Genomic DNA, 26,411 nt, shown 5'->3' with positions numbered 1-26,411 from the left:
TGCTCTGTCATTGTACTCTTTTTCTTTCTCATTAATGCACTTATCTTCCTATGAAGAAAACTATTTCTCTTACTCTCTGTTGGAAAGAAACATTGAATAAATTGAAACTTGGCATAGATAGTAACTAGTTGTATCGAAAATAAGCATTCATAGGAAATTATCACTCTCATTCCTCACAGTTATCACTCTTTTGAACTATTATGAGCTTGGTCTTCTTCTCTGATGTTACAACCATTTGTAGGCATTCTCCGGTCTTGATGAACACATCTCGAGGGAAGCAAGGATTTTGGGTAACACAGCACTTGATGCAGCTCTCAATGCACAATTTTTGGTACAGATTGGTGTTTTCACTGCAGTGCCAATGATAATGGGGTTTATACTTGAATTAGGATTGCTGAAGGTTTGGCCCTACAATTGTTTATCTTTCTTTTACAGCATATCAACCTAAAATAATTTGTTGGTGTTTAACCAAAATGTTATATGCCATGGAAATGATTGCAGGCTATTTTTAGTTTCATCACAATGCAACTTCAGCTATGTTCTGTGTTCTTTACATTCTCATTAGGAACTAGAACTCATTATTTTGGGCGTACAATTCTCCATGGGGGTGCGAAAGTAAGTTGCTGTATTTTTTTATTTGTTTGTTTTTCTTCCCTCTCTATGTGAAGTCAGAACATATATAGTTATTCAGTGTAACTCAGACGTGATTGAATTTGACCTTTTATTGTAGTATCGGGCAACTGGCAGAGGGTTTGTTGTCCGTCACATAAAGTTTGCTGAAAATTACAGACTATATTCTAGGAGCCACTTCGTCAAAGCGTGAGTACTCTTTATTATTATTGTTGTCGTTGTTGTTGGAAATTCATTGCAATGTTTTATTTATTTATTTTCCCTGTGATGCAACAGGCTGGAAATAGCACTACTACTTATAGTTTACATCGCATATGCGTATGCACAGGGAGGTGCTGTTACATATATTTTGATAACTCTAAGCAGTTGGTTCCTTGTCATATCCTGGCTTTTTGCTCCTTATATTTTCAACCCATCTGGCTTTGAGTGGCAAAAGTAAGTTTCCTGCTGTTAAATTTACTGCTTTCAGTTTCGATTTGTATACTTGATATTACATGTCATTTCTTGTCCTTTAAACATACAGAAGTTAATATTGGACAACCAGTTTTTCATATTTATTTTTGAAGGGCTAAACTGACTACACTTGTATCTTTGGAGGACTAAAATGGCTATTTACTCTTTTCTTGCTTCTAATTTGGATGATGTTTGGTTTCAAGATTGCTAATTTTTAAATATGATGATATCGTTACATGAATTATATGAGCTATTCTGTACCTTTCTAACTTAGTAGCTTATGTAGGACTGTGGAAGATTTTGATGATTGGACAAGTTGGCTTCTTTACAGAGGAGGAGTAGGAGTGAAGGGAGATAACAGTTGGGAGTCTTGGTGGGATGAAGAGCAGGTTGGTATTAATAGTTACTTGATTGTTCTTTTATCCCAAAATAATAGTCACTTGACTGTTTTTATGATTTATGGTTTGAAATAGGGTTGATTCTGTCTTGCTCTATTAATTTATAATGGAATTTCTCTTCAAAAAATAAAAAATAAAAATAAAAACAAAAAATAAAAAACAAAAGAAAGAAAAGACATGGCCACGTTCAATCAACCTTATTAAGGATAGGTCTGTGGTAATGGGGGAAGATTAGTATCCGCCTTATTACACAGAATCTCTCAACCCCATGTTACACATGTTAGGGAGGTTTTCTCTAACGAAACATGGGGTCAAACACAAAAGGAAGTCCCTATATTTCAAATATGATCCAAGTTACCTCCATAAAGATTTTCCCATCTGTTCCAACTAAGCTTCTGAATAGATGGGCATATTATTTGATTAGGTAGCATGTAAGTGGAACAAGCACGTGAAAGCCCATGGCATTAAAAAGTTAGGTTGAATGATTTAAATCTTCTGAAGTTTCTTCTGAGCCATGTCATTCGATTCTGCTGCATAGAGCAAGTATTGATGGAGGGTGCCATGTGAGGACCTTGTGAAGTTTATTCAGTTTTACTAATTGTAATCAGACAATTGAATTATAAATGTTACAGAATCGTAGGCTCTCAGGATTTGAGTAAGACTGTGGACATTGCATGAAATAGTAGTCATTGAGCTGATGCCTTTTCTGTTGGTTTTTAATGAGTTGCTCTTGCTGTAGATGCATATCCAAACAATGAGAGGTCGGATCTTGGAGACAATTTTGAGTTTGAGGTTCTTCGTGTTTCAATATGGAGTTGTATATAAGCTACATCTTACTGGAAAAGATACATCACTTGCAGTAAGATCCTTTTCCTTACTCTGAATTTAACTTTTCATGTAGCCATATAGCCTATACCATCGTTAGTCCCGGCAATTATCAAATAGAAAATCACTTTAGTGTTCCTATAAAATTTACATAGAGTATTTTAGCCTGTATCTTTTGAATCTGAAGCAAATACAAGTCTCTTATTTCTTGGTTCTGATAATTTGCTATTTTGTAGGTATATGGATTCTCATGGGTTGTCTTGGTCGTAGTTGTCTTGATATTTAAGGTTTGAACTAATTTTTTAGTTGTATTGGTTATATTTTCCCTTGAACCTTTCTGGCCTACCCCTCTTCCTAGGATTCTGATACCTCATTGCTTTGCAGATCTTTACCTACAGCCCGAAGAAATCTGCAGATTTTCAGCTGGTAATGCGTTTTTCTCAGGGAGTTGCAGCTATTGGCCTTGTTGCAGCCGTGTGTCTTGTTGTTGCCTTTACAAATCTGACAATACCTGACCTTTTCGCAAGCATCCTAGCATTTATCCCGACTGGATGGGCAATGCTATCTGTAAGTTCGGATTTATTTATGTATGAATATTCACATGCCAACGTGGATAGTAACTGATTCTTTATCTCGAATTATACACAGCATCTAAATCGAGGAGGGTGGGGACAAAAACATAATGATTTAATCTCCAATTATACATAACAATAACTACTATACATTTTACCTTTGCACTTAATGCATGCACAAGGGATCAGTTGGCCTATTGTTTTCTCCATCCATTTAGTTTTTAATGTACCATTTTTTTTCACTGATAATTATTGATGGAAGGAGTATATTTACAATTGTTAGTGCCTGTTGATATTTGTGTTTTAAAGCTTATTCTCTCTGCTGCAACATTTATAAGATTTTCCATTCTGCTCTTTGCAGTTGGCAATTACTTGGAGGAGGATAGTTTGGAGTCTAGGATTGTGGGATTCTGTGCGCGAGTTTGCAAGAATGTATGATGCTGGAATGGGAATGATCATCTTTGTGCCAATTGCGCTTCTATCATGGTTCCCATTCATTTCGACTTTCCAGTCTCGCCTTCTCTTCAATCAAGCCTTCAGTCGTGGTCTCGAAATCTCACTTATCCTTGCTGGAAACAAAGCTAATGTTGAGGCTTAACTCTCTCTACTCATCTTTTATTGCTTGTGAACCTCTGCGGAGGATTTTATAGTTCACATGTATATTATTTTGCAGTGCAGTGTGGACTTGGTTCCACATTTAGTGTGAGAATGTATGATCATTCTTGGTGGGTTTCTCTTTGTATTATTAGTTATTTAGTTTTGCATAGTCTGCAGTTCAGTTCCCACCAATATTAGCATATTGTATTGATTAGTCTGTAAGTACGAAATTAAATATAATCTCCCATAGTTTAACCACTCTTTTTACGTTGTTGCCACTTGCCATGCTGATGTTTATGCTTTCCAGTTTCTTGCTTAGGGACGAGAAACTGAAAAATTGTCTAGCTTAAGTGCTTAACAAGATTTGTAGGAATTCTAAGAAAGTAAAAATGAGGCGTTTGTAAAAGAAGGAAAAATGCGTTGGAAGATAAAGACCTTGGTAAGGCACAATCTTGGTTGAACAAGCCAACAACGAGATAATATAAAAAAGGGGCCACATTTCACAACACACCAGATTGTCAGAACAAAGATAATTTACTGACACTGTTAGTTAATGTCAACAAAGGATTCTATTCGACATATATATATAGCTATCATCAGCAAAGCTTGTGGCTGATGCAAGCATAACCGGTGAGTTCAATAAATATTCAAGGAAAATTACAAAATATGCATATATTCAAAGCAAAAAGATCTTTGACAAAGTAAGTCCTAAACAGGCTGCCGAATTGCCTCATCATTGGCATCTCCATTTCCCTCCATCGTAGTCATCTCATTAGGCGTGTCTGCATAAGAAGTTTGCTGATCAAGTCCAGGACTACTTGGGGGAGATGGGTTTATTACCGGGTGGTCAAACTTACAAGCTGGTCCAAATTTGCAAATCCCGTAGCGGCTGTAATGGGAGCATACATTCTGGTCCTGAAATTTTCATAATTAGCATAATTATGGATGATAAGGTAAACTAGTAATTCAGCATATTTTACATGCATATTTTCGTCTACCAGCGGAAGTAACAAATATTTCACGTGCACATGCATATTTTACCTTTAGCATTTTATTAGCATGAAGTGCTTGTTATTATAGTGGTTATGTTTGTATGCTGTAATCAACACGTTCCTTGTTCAAAATCAACACACTATACTTGCCACTATGACCTATAAAATCACTTTTGCTGTTTGTACTCTTTTGATCTTTGCCTTTTACCAAATTTATTTATTTTTCTTCAACCATGTAAAAGATTATTTTAACTATTTTTCTTGTATAACATTCACTATTTTCATATAACCTTTCTTATTTCATAAAAAGTCCTGATAAATCAAAATTTTTAAAATAAATTTAAGGGGCACGTTTTATTGTAAGCTTACAGGTCTGAGAGGCAGGCCCTTGTCACTGAGGTTGCACGGAGGTATTCTTGCAACCCGATTCTTTGGATGATGGAATTTACAATTGGATTTGAACTTGCAATCCCCAGTTTTTAAGAAGTAGCTGCATTCGGGTTCACCAGGCCTTTCTGGAAACTCTTCAATTGGCGTCTGCTTTGGTTGGTGCATGTACATAGGTGTTTCGATTGTTGGGTTGTTCATGACATATGCCGGCGGTTGGTGCATACCCCTCTCGGATAGATAGACAGGTGCCTTTACAAACCATAATCTGGTCAAATTTCTTGGAAACATACTACTATATATAATATTACTGCCTTTTCTTTATTAAATGTGAAACCGGACTAAATATGTTGTAACATAAATGATATTAAAACAGAGAACATTAAAATTAAAAAGCAGAAATTTGGCAAACTCGTGTAATAGTAATAATGTAGTAGATTGGCTCTTGCCGAAGGTTGTTAGCTTTGATCCCAAATATATGCAGTTTACCTGGTATCCGTTCCATTCAGGACTTCGGGGAGAAACCGCTTGACTAGGCGAAAGCATCATTGGCACAAAAGGAGTAGTATCATTTAATGTTTTTGAAGATGACCACGAGGGACCAGATGGTGGTTGTGATGCGCCTTGTAGAGGGACATAATTACCGTTACCAAATCCTGAAACAGAATCCCCAACTCTACCACCAGAAGTAGGATCAGGATGATTAAACTTGCAATTTGCTCCAAACTTACAGGAGCCTGTGCGCATGTAATAGGGACATTGTTTCTCTCCCTGTCATTGAGGTGTTTAGGAATAAAGAAACAAAGGAGAGTATAAATCCCAAAAAAATAAATATCACTACAAGTGGACGAAACTAAATTATACCAATCGTATAGGCAGGCCAAGAAAGTTAAGCTCCAAAAGTGGCGCAGCTGAAGGCTTTCCTCTTGTGTGGTTAAATTTACAAGCTTTTCCAAACTTACATCCTCCCGACCTTAAATAATACTGCCATAACATGCAAATAAAGCTATAAAGATAATAAATAATATCATATGCTTTAATGATATGCGATTTTATTTTATATAAAAAAGAAACTATGTTTCATTGTCATTAAAATAGAAGTTAACACAATAGAAATGCAATCGTAAATCTGAAGTTTGCAAGCTGCAACACCATAGTTTTGAAAGTAACCTTGCATTCTATCTGGCCCGATTTTTCAGCCGGTTCTTCTCTTTCTCCCCCAACCTTCTCTTTAACAGCCTTTAGTCAATGAAAAAAAATCAACACATAAATTATTACCACAAAATGCAGTTTTTAATGTTATTAGTCATACAATGTTACAAATTTACCACGTCCTTGAGCATAATGAGCCAATCAAAAACCAAAATTTTAAGCAATATTACATGTAAAAAGTAACATTTTCAAGATGGACACTAAAAAGCATATGACCAAGCAATCTCTTTGAAACTTCTAAAGTTTTAATATTTGGTATAAATCATGATAAGGGTACCAGTGCTTCAAGTCAAACATACTACATTATTCAGCTAACCATAAATGCCCTTTATCTCAATCTACTCATTCCATTGATATAATATATAAGGCTAAAATACAAGGAAAAAAAATCTTGGGCAATTGATAAATATTCATAAGTGAATTTCAACCCTAGTTTTCAAACATGCAATCCAGACCACTGTGCTAGATTGATAATAGGAACAGAAGAATAATTAATACCTGGCTCTTCCTCCTACCAAGTGGGTGATTAAACTTGCAATTGAATCCAAATTTGCAATTTCCAGTTTTAAGATAGAAAGCACAATCTTCAGCATCAGGCCTCAGTGGATATTGCTGCTGAACTCTACCGCTGCTTCTATCTTTCTTCTTCTCCACTTCTTCATCACCTTCAACTTCAACTTCATCATCACCATTACCATCACCATCAACATCAACATCAAAATCTCCACTTACCTTATCAACCTCACTCTCTTTCACATTCTCATTCCAGCCATAACCCTCATCATCATCCCAACCATCATTATCATCACTCCCTTGTGCTTCACCTGTTTCCGGGGCACAACCACCTTCACCACCCAATTCCTCACCACCATATTCTCCACTACCAGCTACAAAGTCCGAATCTTTCTTCTCATTTTCAGCTACCCTTTCATCCTCATCCTTCAAATCCAACTTCTTGTGGAACTCTGCACCAAGTTCATCGCGAGTTTCATCCTGCAACCCCAAATTTTCACTGAGATCTGGCTCTGATTGTTGAGGATCGTGATGATGATTGGGAAAAGGAGAAGAAGGTTCATTCTGAGAACCCAATTGTGGGTCTTTGGTGGTGGTTGTGGTGGAGGAACCAACTGATTCTGATTCAGAAGGTTCCATTTTTGTTCCTCAACATTTCAAGCAAAAACCCTAAAAATGGAGATTGTTTGAAAGATTATTGAAACAGGAACAAGACGGTGAGAGAAAACCTCCCAAAAGTAAAATAAAAATAAAGGTTGGATTTTTTTTTATTTTGGGAAAAATCAGAAGAAGACCAGAACAAGTGTGAACTCAAAAACGCAAAGGGGTGTTACTTTCCGCAGTGTACTTTTTGCATTGTGTTTTGTGAGGTGTATTTAAGTATGTACCTTTAAATGGAAGTACGTATTGTTATACGATCAAAGGTTGCTGTTAACCGTAGACGGCTACCATTGGACACTTAGAAGTTAGAACCAAAATGAGCTGATAATTATCCATGGCGTAATAAATTTTTCTTACTACAATTAAAAACCTTATTAAATAGACTTAAATCATACTATAAATCTACAATTCCAAAGGAGTTGTTATTTGGACAACAAAAAAAGGAGTTATTATTTGTTAATTTGAATATTAATTTTCTTTAATTTTGTGTCAATATCTCATTTAATTGTGTATTTAAATATTAATATTTTTCTACCAAATAAAAATTTGTTAGGGATAAATAAAATAATATTTATTAAACGTTTTTTTAAGTATATAAAAAATAATTTATTAGGTTTATTAAAGTATCCATTCTTTTTGTAAAGGTCCTATTAAAATATTTGTTCTTTAATCTTATGTGTCAGCATATCATTCAATTATACATTTAATTATTAATTTTTTTTCTCCAAAAAAAATTTTGTTAGAGAATGAATAAAATAATAGTTTAGCACTTCCTATTTTCCCTGCCGTCATTCTTAGTGGAATTGCATATTTTCTTCTTATTTCAAGTAATTTCCTTCACTTTAAGTGGTATTGAGAGATCTCCTCTTCTGATTTGTCGGTCGCTTTTTTGGACAATTGTATTCTTTAATTTAATGAAATGAAAATAAAATAAGAATTTAAGTGTTATATAAGAAGAGGTTCATCAATGCTTTTTATTTTCATATTCTTTTATAGGTGGTAAGTCATGGCTAAAATATTTTCGTCCATTTAATATTCTATTAGATGCAAGAATAAAATAAGATCATATAAAAACCGTTGAAATATGATATATGAACTAAAAGAAAAAAACATTTTCTGGTTATAAAGACATGAAAATTTATTGTTTATTGACATTTTTGTTTACAAGTTGGAATACAAAAAAAATAATAAAATCATAGCGTCAATCATACTGTTATTCTGTGGGACAAAGGTCTTTAATGTAGTTTTGCATAAGTGGTTTCATATGGTTAAAGGATGAGGTTTTCTTCCCAAGAAAAAGAGGAGTGCAAAGTGCAATAGTCAAATGCAAGTGACTAGTATTTTAAACATATACATCTCGATATTCAATGTATCCAAAAAAGTGAACGTGACTTGTTTCTTAAAATGGATTGAGTTTCATATAAAAATATACGACAAAAAAAAAAGTGCAATTTTTTCAAAATTGCCAAAGAATCCAAACCTAAATATTCACAAGAGACTTTAGCTACTTCCTACGATTAGAGGTATCAACAGGCAGATGTGGGTGAATCAAATGACTTCATATATGGCTTACACACATAGCCATACATACAGTCACAAACCATATGAAAATAGAAGAAATATTTCTAAGCAAATTCAGCTCAACAGTGAAAATAAAAAATAATAATAAATCTACTCTAAATTCAGCAATCATCTACAAAATGACACCCCTACCAAAATACACCTTAACCAGGGGAAGTGCCACTGGAACAAATTCATAAGGATTGTACATAAATGTTGGAACAACATTTGCATGTGATAGAATTGGATGAATATCATGTTTCCAAATCTAAGCAATTGCTTCAATTAGAATAAACAAATGGGTTAAAAATACCCAAAAAGAAACAGAATTAATAGTTACTCTAAATGGCAATTGCAGGGATATCCTAAACTGTTAATAAAACCTAGTCCTAGAATGGTCAATTGAGCAATGGATTCATAAATTCATAAACCATGTTAAAGTAACAACAACATCTACTCCAATTGATATTAGCGACTCTTCTTTGTTGAGTGCCCAGTCTTACGCTTATGGCGACTGAAATCAGACACAAATCTGAATGTTTGCCCACAGCCTGGCTCGGCACATACATATGGTCGCGCACCAGTGTGGACTCGAATATGTTCTGTACGAGCCCATGCCCACTTGAAAGTCATCTTGCAGCCCTTCCAAGGGCACTTCAATGGGCGGTCATCCTCGTGAACTCGTCGGTGCTGCACCAGATATTTGTGCGAGAAAAACTTCTTCCCGCAACCTTTTACAGGACATATATTTCTCTTGTGATGCATCAGCTCCTGTTTTGACCCAAAACTCATGGTGCAGCCATCAATGTCACACTGGAATTCATTTTCCTCATCCTTCACTTTAGCATTGCTAGCTGCCTTTGCAGATGTAGCATTCTTCACCCTTTTCTTTTTGGTTTGCTTTTCTTTTGATATTCCATCAGACTCCTCGACTTTTGGGGCTCTCTTCCTAAGGCGTGTGCTAGGTCCACCTTCTTCCCCCTCTTCCATTTTCAAACTAAACTCTCTGGATTTACCAGATTGCTTATTCCGCATCTGAGATGCCTTTAATTTCTTAAGTGTCTGAGCACCTCGTTTTACAGGCCGGGATGTCTGATTTTTCATTTGGAGAGAGCGAGCTTGCTTCATCTGCTTAAGTGTCATTGGTTTTGATTGCTTACTTCTAAGAGTTCTCTGCTGCTTCTGCTGAGAATCATCTTCCACTTCATCATCAGAATTTACATCATCATCATCACCATCATCATCATCAACGCATTTCGCTTGCTTTCGTTTAGGAGTTTTATGGACCAGATGAGAATTACTGTTTTGCCTATTTCTAGGAATACTACTCCGCTGCTTCTGAATGTGATCCTCCATTTCATCATCAGACATCACATCTTCTCTTTCAATTTGTTTGTTTCGCCTCCTCCTAGAAACACTAGTTTGCTGCTTCTGAACGTGATCCTCTAATTGGTCATCAGACATTTCGTCTTTAACCCCTCTTTCAATGCCTTTGTTTTGCCTTCTCCTAGAAACACTCTTTTGCTGCTTCTGAAAATGGTCCTCCAATTGGTCATCAGTCAATACACCTTTGTTTTTCCGCCTTTTAGGAAGACTTGTTTGCTGCTTCCGACTGTAATTCTCCAATTGCTCATCAGATGATACATCTTCCCCTGCTACATATTTGGCCAGTCTACCTTTAGGAGTCTTTCTATACTTGCGACAATGTCCCTCCAATTGACCATGTGATATAGCATCTTCTCTTGCAAGGTATTTTGCTTGCCTGCTTTTAGGATTCCTCTGTTGCTTCTTCTTCTTGTGTGGCTCCAATTGGTCATCAGACATCATTTCCTCTTTCTCAGCAATGCATCTGCCTTTTCTAATGTATCTGGCATGCTTGCTTTTAGAATTCTTCCTATGAAGCTGAAGAGAACTGTCATCCAATGAATCCTCAGAAACTGCATCTTCTATGTCTTCAACTTGCATGCTGCTATGTTCAAATCTCTGATGGCAATCAGAATCATAGACCATTGTATCATCCGAAAGCACATCATTGTCAATAAATTTATCATCAAGTGAATCATCAGAAACAGCATCACTTCCTGTGCAATTTGTTTGGTCACTTAAAGGTTTTCTATGATGATATGGGGGAGAATAATCCCCTTCCAAATCAGCACCTTCACTCTCAATATCCCTGGCTTGCTTACTTCTAAGAGTCCTCCTCAGCTGTTGGTTAGGTTTGTCTTCAGTTGGATTATCCAAATCCACATCTCTCTCAGCAAAACTGCCTTTCCTGGCTCTTCCATTCTCAATAGTCATTTTCCGCTTCTTACCTGATTTTCTGGCACTAGTTTCGCTTTTAGGGATGCTTCCTGATCTCTCTATTTTCTCATCATGTAATCCCCACCCATGTAAGCTTTTCTCATCTTCAACATCTTCAGAATCTCTTTTGGCCAAAAGAGGATGTACCTGACTGGACATCCAAACTTTACCACACCATTTCCCAGCAACTATCTTTTTCTGCTTGTTAACCCTTCTCTGATAGACCTTTGGTTCTAATGGTGAACTTCCTGGAGAGCTTTGGCCAAATGCATAATATATGACAGAATTGTAAGGCATCTGCTTACTGTAAAGAGGAGAACGGCTAAGAGTTGAACTGTAGAAAAGATTGATTCCCAGCTTCACACACCAGTCCCCATTCCCAGGAATAGCTTCCTCACTATCCAGGGCTACCTGGATCCTCTCCTCATCCTCCTTGCTGGAATGCCTGTACTCAATCTTCTTCCACAGGTAATCAATCCCAAGATCTTCTGCTACAAGCTTAGCTTCAGCCTCTATCTTGGGGAAATCTGTGGAAATATATTATTAAAAAAAACCCACAAATGAGAGGATATCTAGTAACACTATTTATACAATATGAACACTAGTAATCCTATAAGAGATTTAGAAATTATAGCAACAAGGTAATACACACTAGCTATAATCAATCCACAAAACTATGAAAATGTTTTCCAAAATCAGCAAGAAAAACCTGTTTGATATCCAAGTTTTAAAGAATATTGTTGTGGCTTATCATAGATTTTATAACAAAAAAATAAAGCTTAAATGAGCTTTCACAAAGTTGAAAACATGAGAAACAAAAACAGGAATATATATTGCTGAATAGTTTTGTTCAACTGACTTCTAGAAGAAAAAGAAAATAGAGCAATATATATATACGCACGCACACACACACATTTACAAACGTGCACACACACACACATACACACATGCTAAAACCTTTAACTAGAAGTTAACTTCTTTGTTGGTTCTGATGATGACTTCCATATAGTGTGACAAGTTTCACTGACTGAGTAGTGAATGGACTTTGGATAACTATTTCATCATGAAAAAGGAACTTCTCTCACCTTTTGATAACTTCCATCCCAAAAGTCTCACGTTTCATGACCAAAAGTTGAGATGTTTCTTGGGCAGTTTACTCTAAATTTACTAGGTGCTCATTTGAAAAGGGAAAAAGAAGTGGGAAGAAAAACAAGTGGTGGAATATTATGTAAGAACATGGGATGAGATAAAATATAATGCAGCATAAACTGATTAGTTGATCAATCACCACACCTGGATGACATAGGAGCATTATGTGGGCTCCACCTATTGGGCGAAGTTGCTGCTCTGCTTCTACAGCATGCTCCAGACAGAAGACATGCATTCTAGATGAGTCTTCATCACCTTGTGGGATCACAGAGGCATTTTTATCATCATTGGGAACCATAGCCTTGCCCAACAATGCTTTTTCAGTATCATTGGTATACATTGCCCTCATATTTTTTAATGCAAGCCCTGAAGCAGTATCAGAATCCTGTTTTTCTAAAGAGTGGTCAAAAGATTGATGACTAAAATCATTTCTGCTATCAGGTCCAGTCGGGGGAATAGCACAGGCATCTTGAAAATTAGATGGTGATCCTCCTAATGTGGCATTAATCACAGGTGATTCATGACCATCAACTACAATATCTGAGTCACCCTGCTCTTCCTCAGAGTCAGAAGAATTTCCATATGTTGAAGCCAACAATGCAAGAGCTGTATTGCTTTTTCCTCTATCAGAATTAAGGGACTCCGCATAATTACGCTCAGCAGTCAGTAGCTGATACTGGGCAGATTGAACAGGATCCTGATACAATCCATTTTGGGTCTTCTTTTCTGTCCACCCTGCATGTCACAATAAAATGGATAAGTTGTTTCACCTAACCATTAATTTATATATGACAAACTTTACAGAGATGAAGCTAGAGATATCAAAGGCATTTGTAGACACCTAGGTTGTTCTTTCATAATTCATATGCATATCAGAAAGGTTTAAATAGGGATCTAATGCATGTTTCTATGCTCCTATTATCCCAACCCTACGATAATGACATGTGCTATGATGCAATCAGTTACAAGTTCATGGCACCATTGACAGTAGGAACAAAGCAAGATAGGCCCAATCCATACTAATGCAAAGCCAATTCATCCTACAGGGTCAACATTTGTGTTGTGCTAGGAATTTATCAGGATCGGTTGGTCATACCAGCTGATCTCTTCCATATCAGAGCATGACAAGGGCTTGAAAAATATCAAAAACAAAGATGCTTCATCATTATTGTATTTGAAGAATTAAAGAAACTTAAAAACTACTTTTGGTGCAATATGAAACACAATATGGAAGGCATGAAATAGAACCATAAAAACCTGCCTGCATACATACTTGATTCAGGAAAAGCCGCTTCTTCATGGACAATAAACTTTTTGCTAGACACTCCAGAACCAACGACCCAATCGTTAAAGAAACTACAATCAGCTGACATGAGATATCTAGCAGCAGATTCTCTAGGCTGTACAATAGCTACACAAGGAAAGCACAATATTCCGCATGTGACACATGAAAAAAGTCTCTTATCTGGCGATCCATCCCCTTCACCACTTTCTCTTTCATTGTCACCTTGAAGTGGCTTGGAACTTGAAGAGCAGATGTTGCCATTTACATCATATGAAGAAATCATGCTCCTTTCACACAATGAAGTAATCTTGTCTTTTATAGAAAGGGAACCTTCTTGCTTGATTCCTCTGTTCATGCTGAACGCCAGATCATCAGAAACAAAACCTTTTGAGGAATTCATTTCCTCGGAGTTGCATGCACCAAGGGAAAATCGAGAGTTCACTTTTCGCTGTTTGGATCCAGAACGTAATTTTGAGCAAAGAGAAATGTCAAATGAGCTACGAGGTAGAAGTATTATCTCAGATCCTTTGCTGAGTTCTTGAAGCAGATCATTGTTCTGTGACACATCCTGGACAAATAGTTCTTTAATTACAGTTTCCCCTTCACCCCTCTTCTTATCTTTAAGGCGAGAACTCCGTGGTTCAGCAGTGATACTCTCAGGAATTCTGTATGTAGAATACAAAAAATATTTACAAGAAGAATATATTATAGAAGCTCATTTTGTCATCATAATCATTGTATATGTAGTGTGTGTGTGTGCGCGCGCGCAGAGTGCAGACTTGAGTGCGTGAGGAGAGAACACGTGTATGAGCAAATCATATTAGTGGAGTGGACATTAAGTCCTCAACAAAGACTACCCTAAAAAGGCAAATTGTCACTATTAAAAATACACACATTCCGATGTCTAGAACCATTGATTCACATATTTTTAAAATTAGAGAATGAAATTGCATTCTGGAACACTGTTAATAAGGTACTGTTAACAACGGCATCAATCTACTCAAACAAAAAGAAAAGAAAATGTAGTTCTGGTAAGATATCAGCATCACCCTGTTACAGCCAAAAAGTAAGAAGCCATAATAGCAGAAGACAAACCTAGAACACAAAGCTAAGGCTAGGTCATAAAGTAACTGGAAATGTGAAACCATAGGAGAATGATTTACTGAAGCCCTCCGAATAGCAGCATCTTTTGCAACTCTCAACCATTCAGGCGTTGCAATGTTGGCTGCCTCTCCACAATTAAAACCTACACAGCATAGTGACATACATCAAAAGCATTAGAAAAAGAGGCAGCCCGGTGCATATCACCCTATGTTACGTAGTGTCAGAGAAAGGGCCACATGCGTGTGTGATAATGTGATAAGCTTGCCAAGAGTCTTACCATGACTAAACCCTGTATGATAAGCTCTTGGAAAAGTCACAACAAATTCCCCAGCATTTTGAACTAACCTGGTAGCAATTGAAAGATAAGATGTCGATAGAGCACCGTACCAGAAAAAAGTGGCTTCAAATTATTGCAATGATAATTACCAACATCCATTATTTTTAAAATGTTATATAGAAAGGAAATATTATTAGATGAAAAGAAGGTAAAGGGTTAGGGTCCTTTGAGCCAAAAGAAAATGAGAAATATTCATCAAGCTGAACAAGTAAACCTTTAGAATTAACAACATCATCGTACCAAACAAAAAAATATTCCAAAAAGAATTAACAACAGAACAAAAAAAGTCCCAACATAACTGGATGCTGCGATGAATTCCGATAATTATTTGAAATTCGAAATTGTTTTGACTGATTGTTCAAGATTAATTGTTTTTAACTAGCGATACATTTCCTGCAAGACCAAATTTGAAATCTAAACTGAAATTCAACAGCTTTAAGTTGATTGAAATCAAGTGGAATATAAGTGGAATCTCAGTTCTAACAGCCAACTGCTAATATAAGTATTATGTAATTTACACATGAGAATTACACAGATGAGTAACCAAATAAGATTACCACAAACTATAGTATGGCATTAGCAAGGGTTAGTACCTGCAGCATGGAACACCTGCGTTTATCAATACTTCAGGTGACATCACTGTGTTTTTCTCGCCAAGAGTAGAAAAAGTAACTGTTGACCGAAAACAATTCACAAGTAAGTTTTATAAGATGCTGAGTGATATATAAACATTGAAAGTTAAGTGTCATCGTCTTATCATATGGAGATCAGTTCCTCTGTTATCCCAGATGAAACCAACCAATATGAAAATCAATCCACAACTGACTGAAATAATAACATTATACAACAAGGCTAAAATAAACAAAGAAGATAAATAAAATAAAAAATAAACAATTGGGAAACAGCGAGATTAGAAATTACTCTATAATCCTCAATAAAGAGTTATAGGGAATCCACCATAGAACACCTCACAGAAAGCAGAGAAACAGAACCATAATGCCACAGAACACACTACTCGCAGATAATAAAACTTTTGCTACCTTAAATAACGGACTAACCTATGCCCCAGGCTCATTTCACAAGTACGCAGTCCAAATTCAAACCAGAACAGAAACTCAGTCAACATTCAACACTCGTCTTGCTCATGTTCACAAACATCACCACCAAAACACATCCCTAAAGACCTCCTATCCAAACCCAATGATGCTCTTCCACAAACCAGTTCACAGTAAAACCAAAACCTTTCCAACAATAAAACACAGTATAAACAATCAAACAGCACCATAACCAAAACCTAAAAATGTCCAGAAACAGAGGAGCTACCAAAGGATTTTGTTTGCTTCAATTAACAAACTATGCTCTGGTCCAACAGAAAGCTAACTAAACCCTAACTTCACTTCTGGACTTCTGGTCAAAACTATAACAATTCAACTTGATTTCGCTGAACATGTTGACCTAAATTGGAAGCTCGAAGCTCAAATTGCATACTTGAAGCTACAATTTGGGAATTGGGGATAGTAACAATGCAAATTGAAATCCAAAGTCCAAAAACACAAACACTCTGTTATCCCCTGCAAAAAGTGAAGAAAACTCACCAAGAGGATTAATCTCAGAGCCATATCCATGAACCCTAACAACATCTTCGAACGCCACGGCTGCATCTCTCGGCACGCCATACCAGGTCTTCCCAGAACCCATGTGAAGGTAATTCAAGCTATGGAGGTCATGGTCCTCAACATGCCAAGCGAACCAGCTGAACAACATAGCCAAATACACCATAGGAGAAGTAACACCAGGTATCTCCTCCTTCATGAACCTCAACAACGAACCATTCGCCCTCGAAATCTCCCTCATATTCCACGCCGACTCCGCTAGCGCCGCCGCACACTCCTCCCTGCATTTCCGGCTGAACGCCGAGCCCGGCATGTCGTTCGCATACTCCACCGAGAACGGCTTGTCAACGGTCGCCTTCCAGAACAGCGTCTCCACCTCGAGAGGCCCTAGGCCACCGGAACCACCACCAGCTCCTCCTCCCTTCCGGTGGCCTTGGTGGTGAAGATGATGCTTCTTGAGGTAGCTCTTCTCGAATGCTTTGGCCTTAGCCTCGAATTCCTGAAAAGTGTAGTTCTCACCGCTTTGCCACACGGGCCTCTGAACGGGCCTGGGCCGGCGGGGGCAGAACCCGATCTGCTGCTGGCGAGTGGTGAATGTAGGCTTTGAGTTAGGCTCGTCGGGCTTAGTCAGCGAGCGAGTGAAGTTGGCAATTGCAACCTTCCTCGGCGGCGGTGGAAACGGCGGTATGATCTTGCAGATTCCGTACTTGGAAGCTTCCTTCTCGATCTTGAAAATGTAGGCGATCGGATCTTGGAATTCCGTTAGCGTCGGCCTGTACTCCGGCGCTAACGGCATCGACTTCAGCCACTGGAAAACGTCGCCGTTTGGTTCCGCCATTCATCAAAGTAATAACAGATAAAACAAAGACCTTACTCTTACTCTTATTTTTTTCCTTTTAGGTTTTTTGTTTTGTTCTCAATGAATGGCCATTGAGAACGCGAAAAGAAGATAGAGAGAGAGAGAAATGAGTTATTCTGTTCTCTTCAGATTCGCATGGTGGGTGGGTGAGTGAGCGAGTGAGTAAGTGAGTGAGTGCTTTATTGTTGTTGTGATTTTTTTACTCACTCTCTTTCTCTTTCTCTTTTCTGTTTTCTCTCTCTCTGTTTTTATGTGTTGTTTCCCCTTCCTCTGTTTTCAATGCCTACAGAGGAAAGAGAAGAGAACGGTGAAAAAATAATGAGAGAGAGAGAGAGATTGAAAAACAGGGGAAGTATGAAAGCATTAGCACACAGTAAAGCAGGGGAGAGAGTGGAACATGTGACTGATGTGAGTTGGGGTTTTATCTCTGGGTTTGGGTTTTGGGTTCGGGTTGGGTTTTTTGGTTATGCATTTCCGAAAATGCCATTCATTCTTCCTCTTATTTACAATAACTCTAGTCCTAGTGTTGCTGACTTGCTGCATTTTTCTAAATTTGTTTAGGGTTCATGATTTGAGTCAATGTAGTTTTCAGAAAGATTCAACTCTTTAAGCTATATACTATATAGTATGTACAAATTTATTCGTAAGAGATTCTAAAAATGAGATTATTTTTGTTTTTTAAATTGGACCTTGATTAAAAAATGTGCTGTAAAATACTAAATTACTACATATTTCTTAATAATTACTAAAGGCATACTTTTATTTTTAATCTATATTTAAAAGTTAAAATTAAATGGTGTAATTCTAATTATTTTAGTTGTGTGTTTAATTTGATAATTTGTAAAATAAGCCTATACAAATATTAATTCATTGATGAATTCACATATTTTTTTAGAATAATATTATACATTCAAGTTTTTATATTAATTAAATTTAAATAAATTAATCTGACATAATAAAAATTAATTATGACTAGTATTATTCTAAATTTTATTATTTAATTTGATTAAATTTAATTTATAAAAAATTTACACGTATAACATTATTCATTTCGTTATTATTATTAGACGAAGGGTTAGAAAAATATGTATGAATTTAACACACTTGTGTAATTTGTGAGTCAGATTACTCAGCTGTTTTTCTAATAATGGTGTTTAATGTTTCTTTGCTTTATTTTATTAGCAAAAGAAACTTATCTCTTTTTGGATTTAGTTATTTACTTTTTTTCAAATAATATTCTCTCTAAGATCAAAATGAGACTCTCCTAGATTATAGCATGTCTTTACCTATTCTTATTAATTACTACTAAAATATTTAAATTCCGATAAAAATGTAAGATTATTACAAGCTACTAATCAATTTTATTACTCCAGTCAACGACTTTTATGTAACAGCAAAGCATGGATGTGTGTCTTCACTTATTGTGCATACGTATGTGTGGGGTGGATAATAATAAATAAATAAATAAATAAAAAATATATATCAAATAGATTCCTAAAATATTTCGGATCAGATATTTTTGTCATTAAAAAAATTTTATTATATTAAAATTGCTAAATTTATAAAAATAAAAAATATTTATTTATTTATTATACTTTTAGAAATTTATTTTTTAAATAAAAATAATATATTTAAATAAAATAAAAATTTTAATATAATAATTTTTTTAAAAATAATATTAGATACAAAAATTTTTAGAGACGTGAAAATATATATGCTCATAAATAAAATAATAACTTTAACATATATGCCCTTTTTCTGCCGCTTGCACCTCCTTTGTTCTTTTATGTTTATCTATATTTATATCCACATATATATTTATAGTTTTATACTATGCTAGTAGTAGTATTATTGGAATAGCAACAAATTTGTCTGCTTCATTGTTTTTATATTTATTTGATATTTTGGTTATCTTATCTTATTGAATGTTTATTTCCCCTAATTCAATGCCAACTTCAAACTAATTTGACGTGTTACCTTTACTTAATATTATGGTTATAAGATCATAATCTTTTAAGTATATATATATATATATATATATATATATATATATATATATATAAAGTGCTATGTTATACTACTAGATATTTAAATATATGAAGCGTCAACACATAAAATTGATTTATTGTTTACTCGCAAATGAATATAAAATTGAGATCTCATTGAATGGTATAGTGGTAAATTACTGAATTGCCTGTTCTGCATTTTTATCGACCAACTTTAATTAAATTAGTCCAAATTTAATAAAAATTATTTATAAATTATATTATTTTCTCTTTTCATCGTTCTTCTATTAATATTATTTATTTTTTTATTTTTTTATTTTTATTTTGATATTCTTACGGTATTTTTTATTTTTTTATCTTATTTTTTAAAATAATAAAACAAAAAAAATTATGAGAAGATAAATAAAAAATAAAAGAATAAAAAATATGATGAAAAAAAAAGGAAAAAAAATAAAAAAAAATTGAATTGTACAAAATTTATCAGAAAATAATGCTAAAATTTTTTTATCATGACACAATTTTTTTTTTAATTTTGATATAAGAAATTTTTTAATTAATTAAAAATTATCAAAAATAAAATGGTCTCAAAATTTTTTAGTCATGACACATAAAATTTTTTAACCAAATAGAAATTATTAGAAAAATACTTAATTTTTGTTTCTTTAAAGACTTCTTAATCATTCGCCAAAAATTCATGTATTATTATTAACTAAGTGATGTGTTTTTCTTATTATTGAACTTATATATAAGAGGTGTAATCAATAACATCGAAAATTTTTAATCATGACACAACAAATTTTTTAACGTGGCATATGCAATTTCTTACTCAATTAAAAGTTATCAGAAAATTTCTTTAATTTATAGTCTTTTAAAGATTTGTTGTGTTATTCACCAAAAATTCATGTGTCATTGCTAACTAAATGATGTGTTTTATTATTATTAAACTGATTGAGTGGTTTTGAACTCCAATATAAGAAGTCTAGCTATTAATGTGTCATTTACAATAAATTGATTTTTTTAATACATAACACATTTGGATCTATTTTATTGGTTATGTGAGTTAAGATTTTAGACTTGTGATTCCTTAAAGATTTATTGTGTCATTTTTAAAAAAAGTTATGTATCGTTTATAACTATATTATGTGTTTTTATTATCGTTGAATAATGTAGTACTGAACTAATATATAAGAGGTTTAGTCATTCCTATGTCATTTACAATAAATTGATATATTTTTTGAATTTAAAACACATTTGATTGTATTTTAATGGTTGATTGAGTCAACGTTTATAGACTTGTGGTCTTTCAAAATTTTTGTATCATTCATCAAAATTTTATGTATTATTTATAATTAAATGATGCATTTTTATTATTATTAAACTGATTTTATGTGTAAATTCTGCATAATTAATGAATAATTAGCTAATAAATCAATTATTAATCAAAGAAATTAGAAAATTAAAATTTATTAATCCAAAAAAGTAAAAATAATTAAAAATATAAACTTTAACATTAATTTTAAAGATTTTGACTTAAAAATGAGCTAACAGGCTAGACCGGTCGGACCAGGCCTAAGGCCCACCATATAAAAGAGAAAACTCGGCTTCTTCTTCCCAAATTCAAAGGGAATCCCGCTGAGAATTGAGGAAGGGGAAGCAAGAAGGAGCCCTAACCCTTGTTCCAAATTCAAACTCCCATATCTTTCAATTTCAAACTCTGATCGGCGCACCGTTTATGGCCACGCGACCATCACGTTGAACTCTTCGAAACCATCTAAACGAAATAGTAAGAAATTAGTTACTTCTCACCCAGTCACTTCTCCCTTTAAATTTCGAAATTTTAGTTAATGGGTATTGAGAATTTTGTTGTTTCAATGTTCTAAGGTTGAATTAGTTTGAAGAAATTGTTGGGTTGTGTCAAATTGAATCATGGATAAGGCACGAATCCTCAAACCCTCTTAATTATCGATTAGTAATCTCTTGTATTGATTTTTATGATGTTATGTGAATTAGAGTAAATATGGTATTAATTTGAAGTCCAATTGGTGGTTGAGCTTATTAAATTGAACCTTGGAGGCTAGGGATCCAATTTGGTGTGGTCGCGGAGAAGTGAAAACTTGTGGAACAGTGGAATTTGAGACATTCCGAGCATTAGGGAGGAATCGGCCAAGGCATAGTTTTGGTTTCTCGTAGATAATGTGTAATGTTACGTGAAAACTTAGGCCAGTTGACCGTAGGATAAGTTGAACTATGGGAACTTGTTAAAGTTTAGTGACTTTGGTGAAAATATTGAAGTTGATTATGAGAATGTGTTGAACAATGATGATTTTTATGTTTGATGATAACAATGAGTTATGATGATGATAGTTTAATGAATAATGAGTTATGTTATCTTGATTTTAGATTGTTTGAGATGAAAATGAATATAATTGACTAATTAGTATATTGTGAAAGAGATAGAATAGATATAGAATTGTGTTGGACTCAATTGGTGTTGTTTTGGGATGTCAAACATTGGTTTTGAATGGAGGTTTTGGTAAGAATAGAGGTTTGGTATTTTTGGTAAAAAATTTGATTTTTGACCAATTTTGATGGGTTATAACTTAGCTTTTGGGCCCTCAAATTTTGTCAAACTTATTTCAAATAAAAATTTGGTCCCTGAAGTTTATGCCGTTCAAAAAACGGACCAAAAAATTTTTAACAAAAAAGTTATGCGCGCCTGAAGTTTGGTGTGCAAAATTAATTTCTGCAGACTTAACAGCTTTTTGCAACTTTTGTTGGGCATGCGTACACGAACACACACACGACGTAGATCCTGGGCTCTGCCTAGACGTCCTGCGCAGAATGGGAAGATTTACAGACTCGCGTATGCAGGCAGTACCACGCAACGCACGAAGGCTTCCCTGTCTAAGGGGCTCGCGTATGCGAGATGGACAAATTCACACCTCTGCATATGCGAAATATGACATGTGTACGCAGAACCCATGTTTTGGCTAAAAATGATATTTTAGAAGGTTTAACCAATCCTCTAACTTTCTTAATCTATATAACTACCTTCTAAGGTCCGATACTTAGTTTTTAACTATAGGAAGATGGGTGAACCTAAAGAAGGAATTAACTTGGTAGTGAAGAGAGGCTATGAAGTGATGTTTATATTTGAGAAGTGCGAAATTGTTGAATATGAAATAAATGAAGGTTGTATTGATAATGACTGATTGAACTTGAATGAATTATATGGCTTATTGCACTTCTATTATCTAAGATACGAGTTTTCATGGGTAGACGCAGTGGCTTGCCACCACTTGTTCCAAATTAAGACTCGATACTCTGTTGCTCTATGTCGCAAGATATGGCTGGACACTTTAATTTCTCAAAAATTCTCCCAATGAGATGATGAATGAATGAATGATTGTGATTATATGCATAGACTCTTGGGGATGCGCGCACGGAGGAACTGTTCAGGGCTACCTACCGGACATGTCGGGTTTGGCTATGTAACTAACAGATGAGACTCATCAGTCATAGGGTATGCATACATCATATGCATTTGTATATTTTGTTTTGAGTGTGCATTACTTGCGTTTGCCTAAATGATTATCCATACTTATTTGCTATTCGTTCTACGTGCTGTAATTGCACCCTATTTGTGTTTTCTTTACATGTTTTGTATGTCTTTGCAAATGAGATACCACTTATTTGGCGAAGGCATGACGAGAGTAGCTTTACCGGTGTTTCAAAGGATTGGAGAAAATAGAAAGTGAAAGATTGAGTTAAAGTTAGATTTAGAACTTGAAAGTCTTAGCAATTTACTCTATTTCTAGTTTAGTATATTCCTTAGAAATAGAAGCATAATGAACTAAATTCTCAATGACCTATTTGTCCTTCGAACTTTATTTGCAAAATGACGTCAATGACTTATTTGTCCTTCGAACTTTATTCCCCTTCCAGCGTGGTACCGTAACGGACACCTGGATACCGTTTCATCCACGTCAGCCAGTTCCGTTTGGTGTATGAGAGGCAAATAGACGGAAGGATTAAAGTATCTTCCGTTTGTTAAAGTCAGGGACTTTTTTGTATTTAAATTTTGTCAGGGATGTATTTGTCAAAAATTTAAAAAGTCAGGGACCTATCTGTCTTTTTCTTTTTTTTTTTTTAATTTTTATGAAAGGGTGAAATCGTCTAAAAAATGTTGTTTCTGGACAAAAGGACGATTTTTTAACGTTTTGTAATGTTGATGGTGATTTTAATAAGAAAAAAAAAAATTTAATTTTAGCACAAGACCTTAGGAACAAAAAAAAGTATTTAACCCTATCAAATATTATATGTAGATATATCATTTTTTTACGGAGTAAAAACTCACTTTAATTTTTAAATTTGATCGCCACAGCTCTTAAAATAATAATTTAATATCTAAAAGATCATTTTTTAATTCAATTTAGCAATTTGTTTTTATCGTAAACAAAGTAAATTGAGTCACTTGTAAATCAAATTACTATTTGATTATGACCATAATTTAGGTGGGTCATTATTGCTATTATTTTTTCTAAAAATATTGTTGATTTATTTTATTTTTAAATTTAATGTTTATATTAGTAAAATAAAATATTAAAAATATCTTCAATAAACATAAAAATTACATACTTCTAAAAATATTGTCAAATTATAAATAAAAGTATAACCACATGAAAATTTTTTGGTTTACAAAATATAAATGACTTAAAAATATTCAAACAAAGAAAAAATTCGAAAAAATATGTCAAACCCACCTATTAATCAGCTCATCTCATTTGCATTATCAAAAAACTATCATTATAAACTTTCTACTAACTAAAATAGAACAAGTTAATAATTAGATTGCTCTATCAAACATTTTGTTATATGACTTTTAATTTGATGTCATTCAGGATTGATGATTTATAACTACTATCAAATTATAAAAAATAAAAATATTATGTATATGCAAAAAAATTAATTATTATATATTTATTCATATATTTTTATTGTGTATTTTTTATTATTGTATTTTATATAAAAATAGTTAATTAAGACTTATTTTATTATATATAAATAATATGAAAAATACATATCATTCACGAAAAAAATATTTAATAATCAATAGTGTTGTAATTTACATTATATTTTAATTTAATAATAATAATTAATTTTTTTATTTTTACTAATTTTTTATTTTAATTTTTTTTCACAATATTTCTTAATCTAACAAGTAAAATCCTAATCTATTGTAATTTAGAATTTTATTTAAAATATTTTTATTAACTAATAAATTATTCTATACATAAAACTGAATTTAAAATTCTAAACACTTATTTAAGCGAATTAGTAAATTATCTATTATTTTCTACTAATCAGATCCTACTTTGGTCAGCATAAGCTTAGGACTTGGGTTGGGGAGAAGAGTGAAAGAGGACCCCACCAATGGATGACATGTCACTGGCTCTGTTTATGCTTAAAGGATCTGACACGTGTCATAATATGATAAGCAGTTAATGGGGGTATTGGGGGGGGTGGGGGCATGCTGACCCTTCCATGAGGCAGTGTTTGAGAGAAGGGGGGCCCCCACTCTGCATCAAATAACTGAATTCTGCTGCTCACTTCTTGGGGTTACAATATCAAGAAACTGGATAAATTAAAAAAAAAGCTGCTATATATTGGCTAATTTTTTTTTCTTATAGAAATAAAATTATGTGATATATTCCAACATGAAAAATATTAAAAAATTATTAAAATTTATTATTTTTATTTATCTATTAATTATTAATATTTAAAAATATAAAATAAAATATATAATTAAATTATTAAACTACAAAATTGAGTTAAAAATTAAATAATAATAAAAGAAAAATAAATTTTAATAATTTTATAATTTTTTTTCTGATATTGTAATTTTTAGTATTTTTTAAATTTATAAAAAAATTAAAATTAAAGGTTTGATTTATTTTTTTATTTTTTTTAAAAACAGAAATGGAAGCATCTAATTTCTATACCTTCTAAAAATTAGAAGGCTTAATTTATGTACTCCAACTTAAATAATTTTACATTAAAAATTAATAGTCTATAATTTTAAAAAATACCACTATTAACTCAATATCAAGAATAAAAAGTGCTGATATATTAGGTTAAAAAATTAACAAACTAATTTTTATATTATACAAGAATGTTGAAATGCTTATATGTGAAGATAAGTTGCAGGAAATTGCATGTTAGAGAAATTTTTTTTTTTTCTATTTCCTGCTGATTTTACGAGTGTAACGTACTCTAAAATTATTTCTGTTTAGTTGTTTTTTTTTGGGTTTGAGTCTCCTTGAGTGTTAAAAAAATTAAGTAAAATAAGTAAATAACATATTATAATTACATCTCATACCTAATCAATGTTCATCTTCATTGAGAAGATAAATCATAAATCAGAAAAAAAAAAAAATTGTAGGGACAAGAAATTACACTTGCAAATAAAGCCTAAGTGCAACTCTGGATTTTTAGGCACATTCAAAATATATCTTCTAATTTCTTTAAAGAGATCCTAGAAAATGTTTATTATATTATATAATCCAAAAACAAGTAAAAACTAATAACATTTTTCTGTCCAAAGCTTTTTAGTTTCTCCTTTCTCTTTCCAAGGGTATGTTCGGTAAGTCAAAAAATTATATTCATTTCAATAATCACTTATTTATATAAAACTTTTTATATAATCGCTTATTTAAAAATAAATTTATATTTAGATAATTTAGCTGAAAAGTAATTTTAATTTAATATGTGGTTTTTAGATTGTTAAAAACAGTATTTTTTTTTTTAGATTTTTGCTTGAAAACAACTTTGTTTAGTAACTCTAACCTCTTAACTTATACATCTAAAATCACCCAAAAACAATAACTTTCTTAAAATAGCTTTTTTTTTTTTTATACATGGACTAAGTATTTGTAAGGTATTTGGTAGATAAAAATGT

General features: G+C 33.5%; 3 protein-coding genes across 4 annotated transcripts in view; 1 reads left to right on the top strand and 2 right to left on the bottom strand.

The window, feature by feature from the left end:
• The window catches only part of GSL8 (glucan synthase-like 8), a 33,412-nt gene extending 29,677 nt beyond the window's left edge, over positions 1–3,735 (top strand). Inside the window, exons 43-51 of the mRNA XM_088507811.1 lie at positions 242–400; positions 502–615; positions 731–819; positions 907–1,065; positions 1,370–1,472; positions 2,221–2,340; positions 2,543–2,593; positions 2,691–2,873; positions 3,240–3,735. Of these exons, the coding sequence (XP_088363937.1) occupies positions 242–400; positions 502–615; positions 731–819; positions 907–1,065; positions 1,370–1,472; positions 2,221–2,340; positions 2,543–2,593; positions 2,691–2,873; positions 3,240–3,476 (1,215 nt within the window). The 3' untranslated portion in view covers positions 3,477–3,735. The remainder of the gene's footprint in view (positions 1–241; positions 401–501; positions 616–730; positions 820–906; positions 1,066–1,369; positions 1,473–2,220; positions 2,341–2,542; positions 2,594–2,690; positions 2,874–3,239) is intronic.
• A 255-nt stretch (positions 3,736–3,990) lies between these two features.
• LOC107629349 (Zinc finger C-x8-C-x5-C-x3-H type family protein) lies at positions 3,991–7,457 on the bottom strand. The gene is made up of 6 exons (XM_088507812.1): positions 6,565–7,457; positions 6,025–6,093; positions 5,719–5,838; positions 5,344–5,625; positions 4,837–5,106; positions 3,991–4,390 (listed from the first exon to the last, which is right to left on the bottom strand). Exons 1-6 carry the CDS (start codon positions 7,216–7,218, stop codon positions 4,184–4,186), a joined length of 1,602 nt encoding a protein of 533 aa, XP_088363938.1. The 5' UTR covers positions 7,219–7,457; the 3' UTR covers positions 3,991–4,183.
• A 1,526-nt stretch (positions 7,458–8,983) lies between these two features.
• REF6 (relative of early flowering 6) lies at positions 8,984–17,839 on the bottom strand. Of its 2 annotated transcripts, none has more exons than XM_088508648.1 (7): positions 16,571–17,839; positions 15,569–15,647; positions 14,916–14,983; positions 14,630–14,780; positions 13,523–14,199; positions 12,394–12,984; positions 8,984–11,627 (listed from the first exon to the last, which is right to left on the bottom strand). In XM_088508648.1, exons 1-7 carry the CDS (start codon positions 17,424–17,426, stop codon positions 9,268–9,270), a joined length of 4,782 nt encoding a protein of 1,593 aa, XP_088364774.1. In that variant the 5' UTR covers positions 17,427–17,839; the 3' UTR covers positions 8,984–9,267. The 2 variants fall into 2 exon arrangements, with proteins under 2 accessions (XP_088364774.1, XP_088364773.1); XM_088508647.1 differs by having other exon boundaries at positions 13,511–14,199; positions 16,571–17,792.
• Positions 17,840–26,411: the final 8,572 nt, after the last annotated feature.

Source organism: Arachis ipaensis, chromosome B3 (assembly GCF_059453495.1).
Source record: "Arachis ipaensis isolate K30076 ecotype BB chromosome B3, ASM5945349v1, whole genome shotgun sequence".
Taxonomy (NCBI): domain Eukaryota; kingdom Viridiplantae; phylum Streptophyta; class Magnoliopsida; order Fabales; family Fabaceae; genus Arachis; species Arachis ipaensis.
This window is presented reverse-complemented; position numbering and strand designations above follow the sequence as displayed.

Coding starts and splice junctions, on each gene's coding strand:
- LOC107629349 (XM_088507812.1), bottom strand. CDS start 7,218: ATGGAACCTTCTGAATCAGAATCAGTTGGTTCCTCCACCACAACCACC. Junction 5,839..6,024: donor CGGGCCAGATAGAATGCAAG/GTTACTTTCAAA, acceptor ATGTTATGGCAG/TATTATTTAAGGTCGGGAGG. Junction 5,626..5,718: donor TTGGCCTGCCTATACGATTG/GTATAATTTAGT, acceptor CCTCAATGACAG/GGAGAGAAACAATGTCCCTA.
- REF6 (XM_088508647.1), bottom strand. CDS start 17,426: ATGGCGGAACCAAACGGCGACGTTTTCCAGTGGCTGAAGTCGATGCCG. Junction 12,985..13,510: donor TGAATCAAGTATGTATGCAG/GCAGGTTTTTAT, acceptor TGTGACATGCAG/GGTGGACAGAAAAGAAGACC. Junction 11,628..12,393: donor AATGCTCCTATGTCATCCAG/GTGTGGTGATTG, acceptor ATATTTCCACAG/ATTTCCCCAAGATAGAGGCT.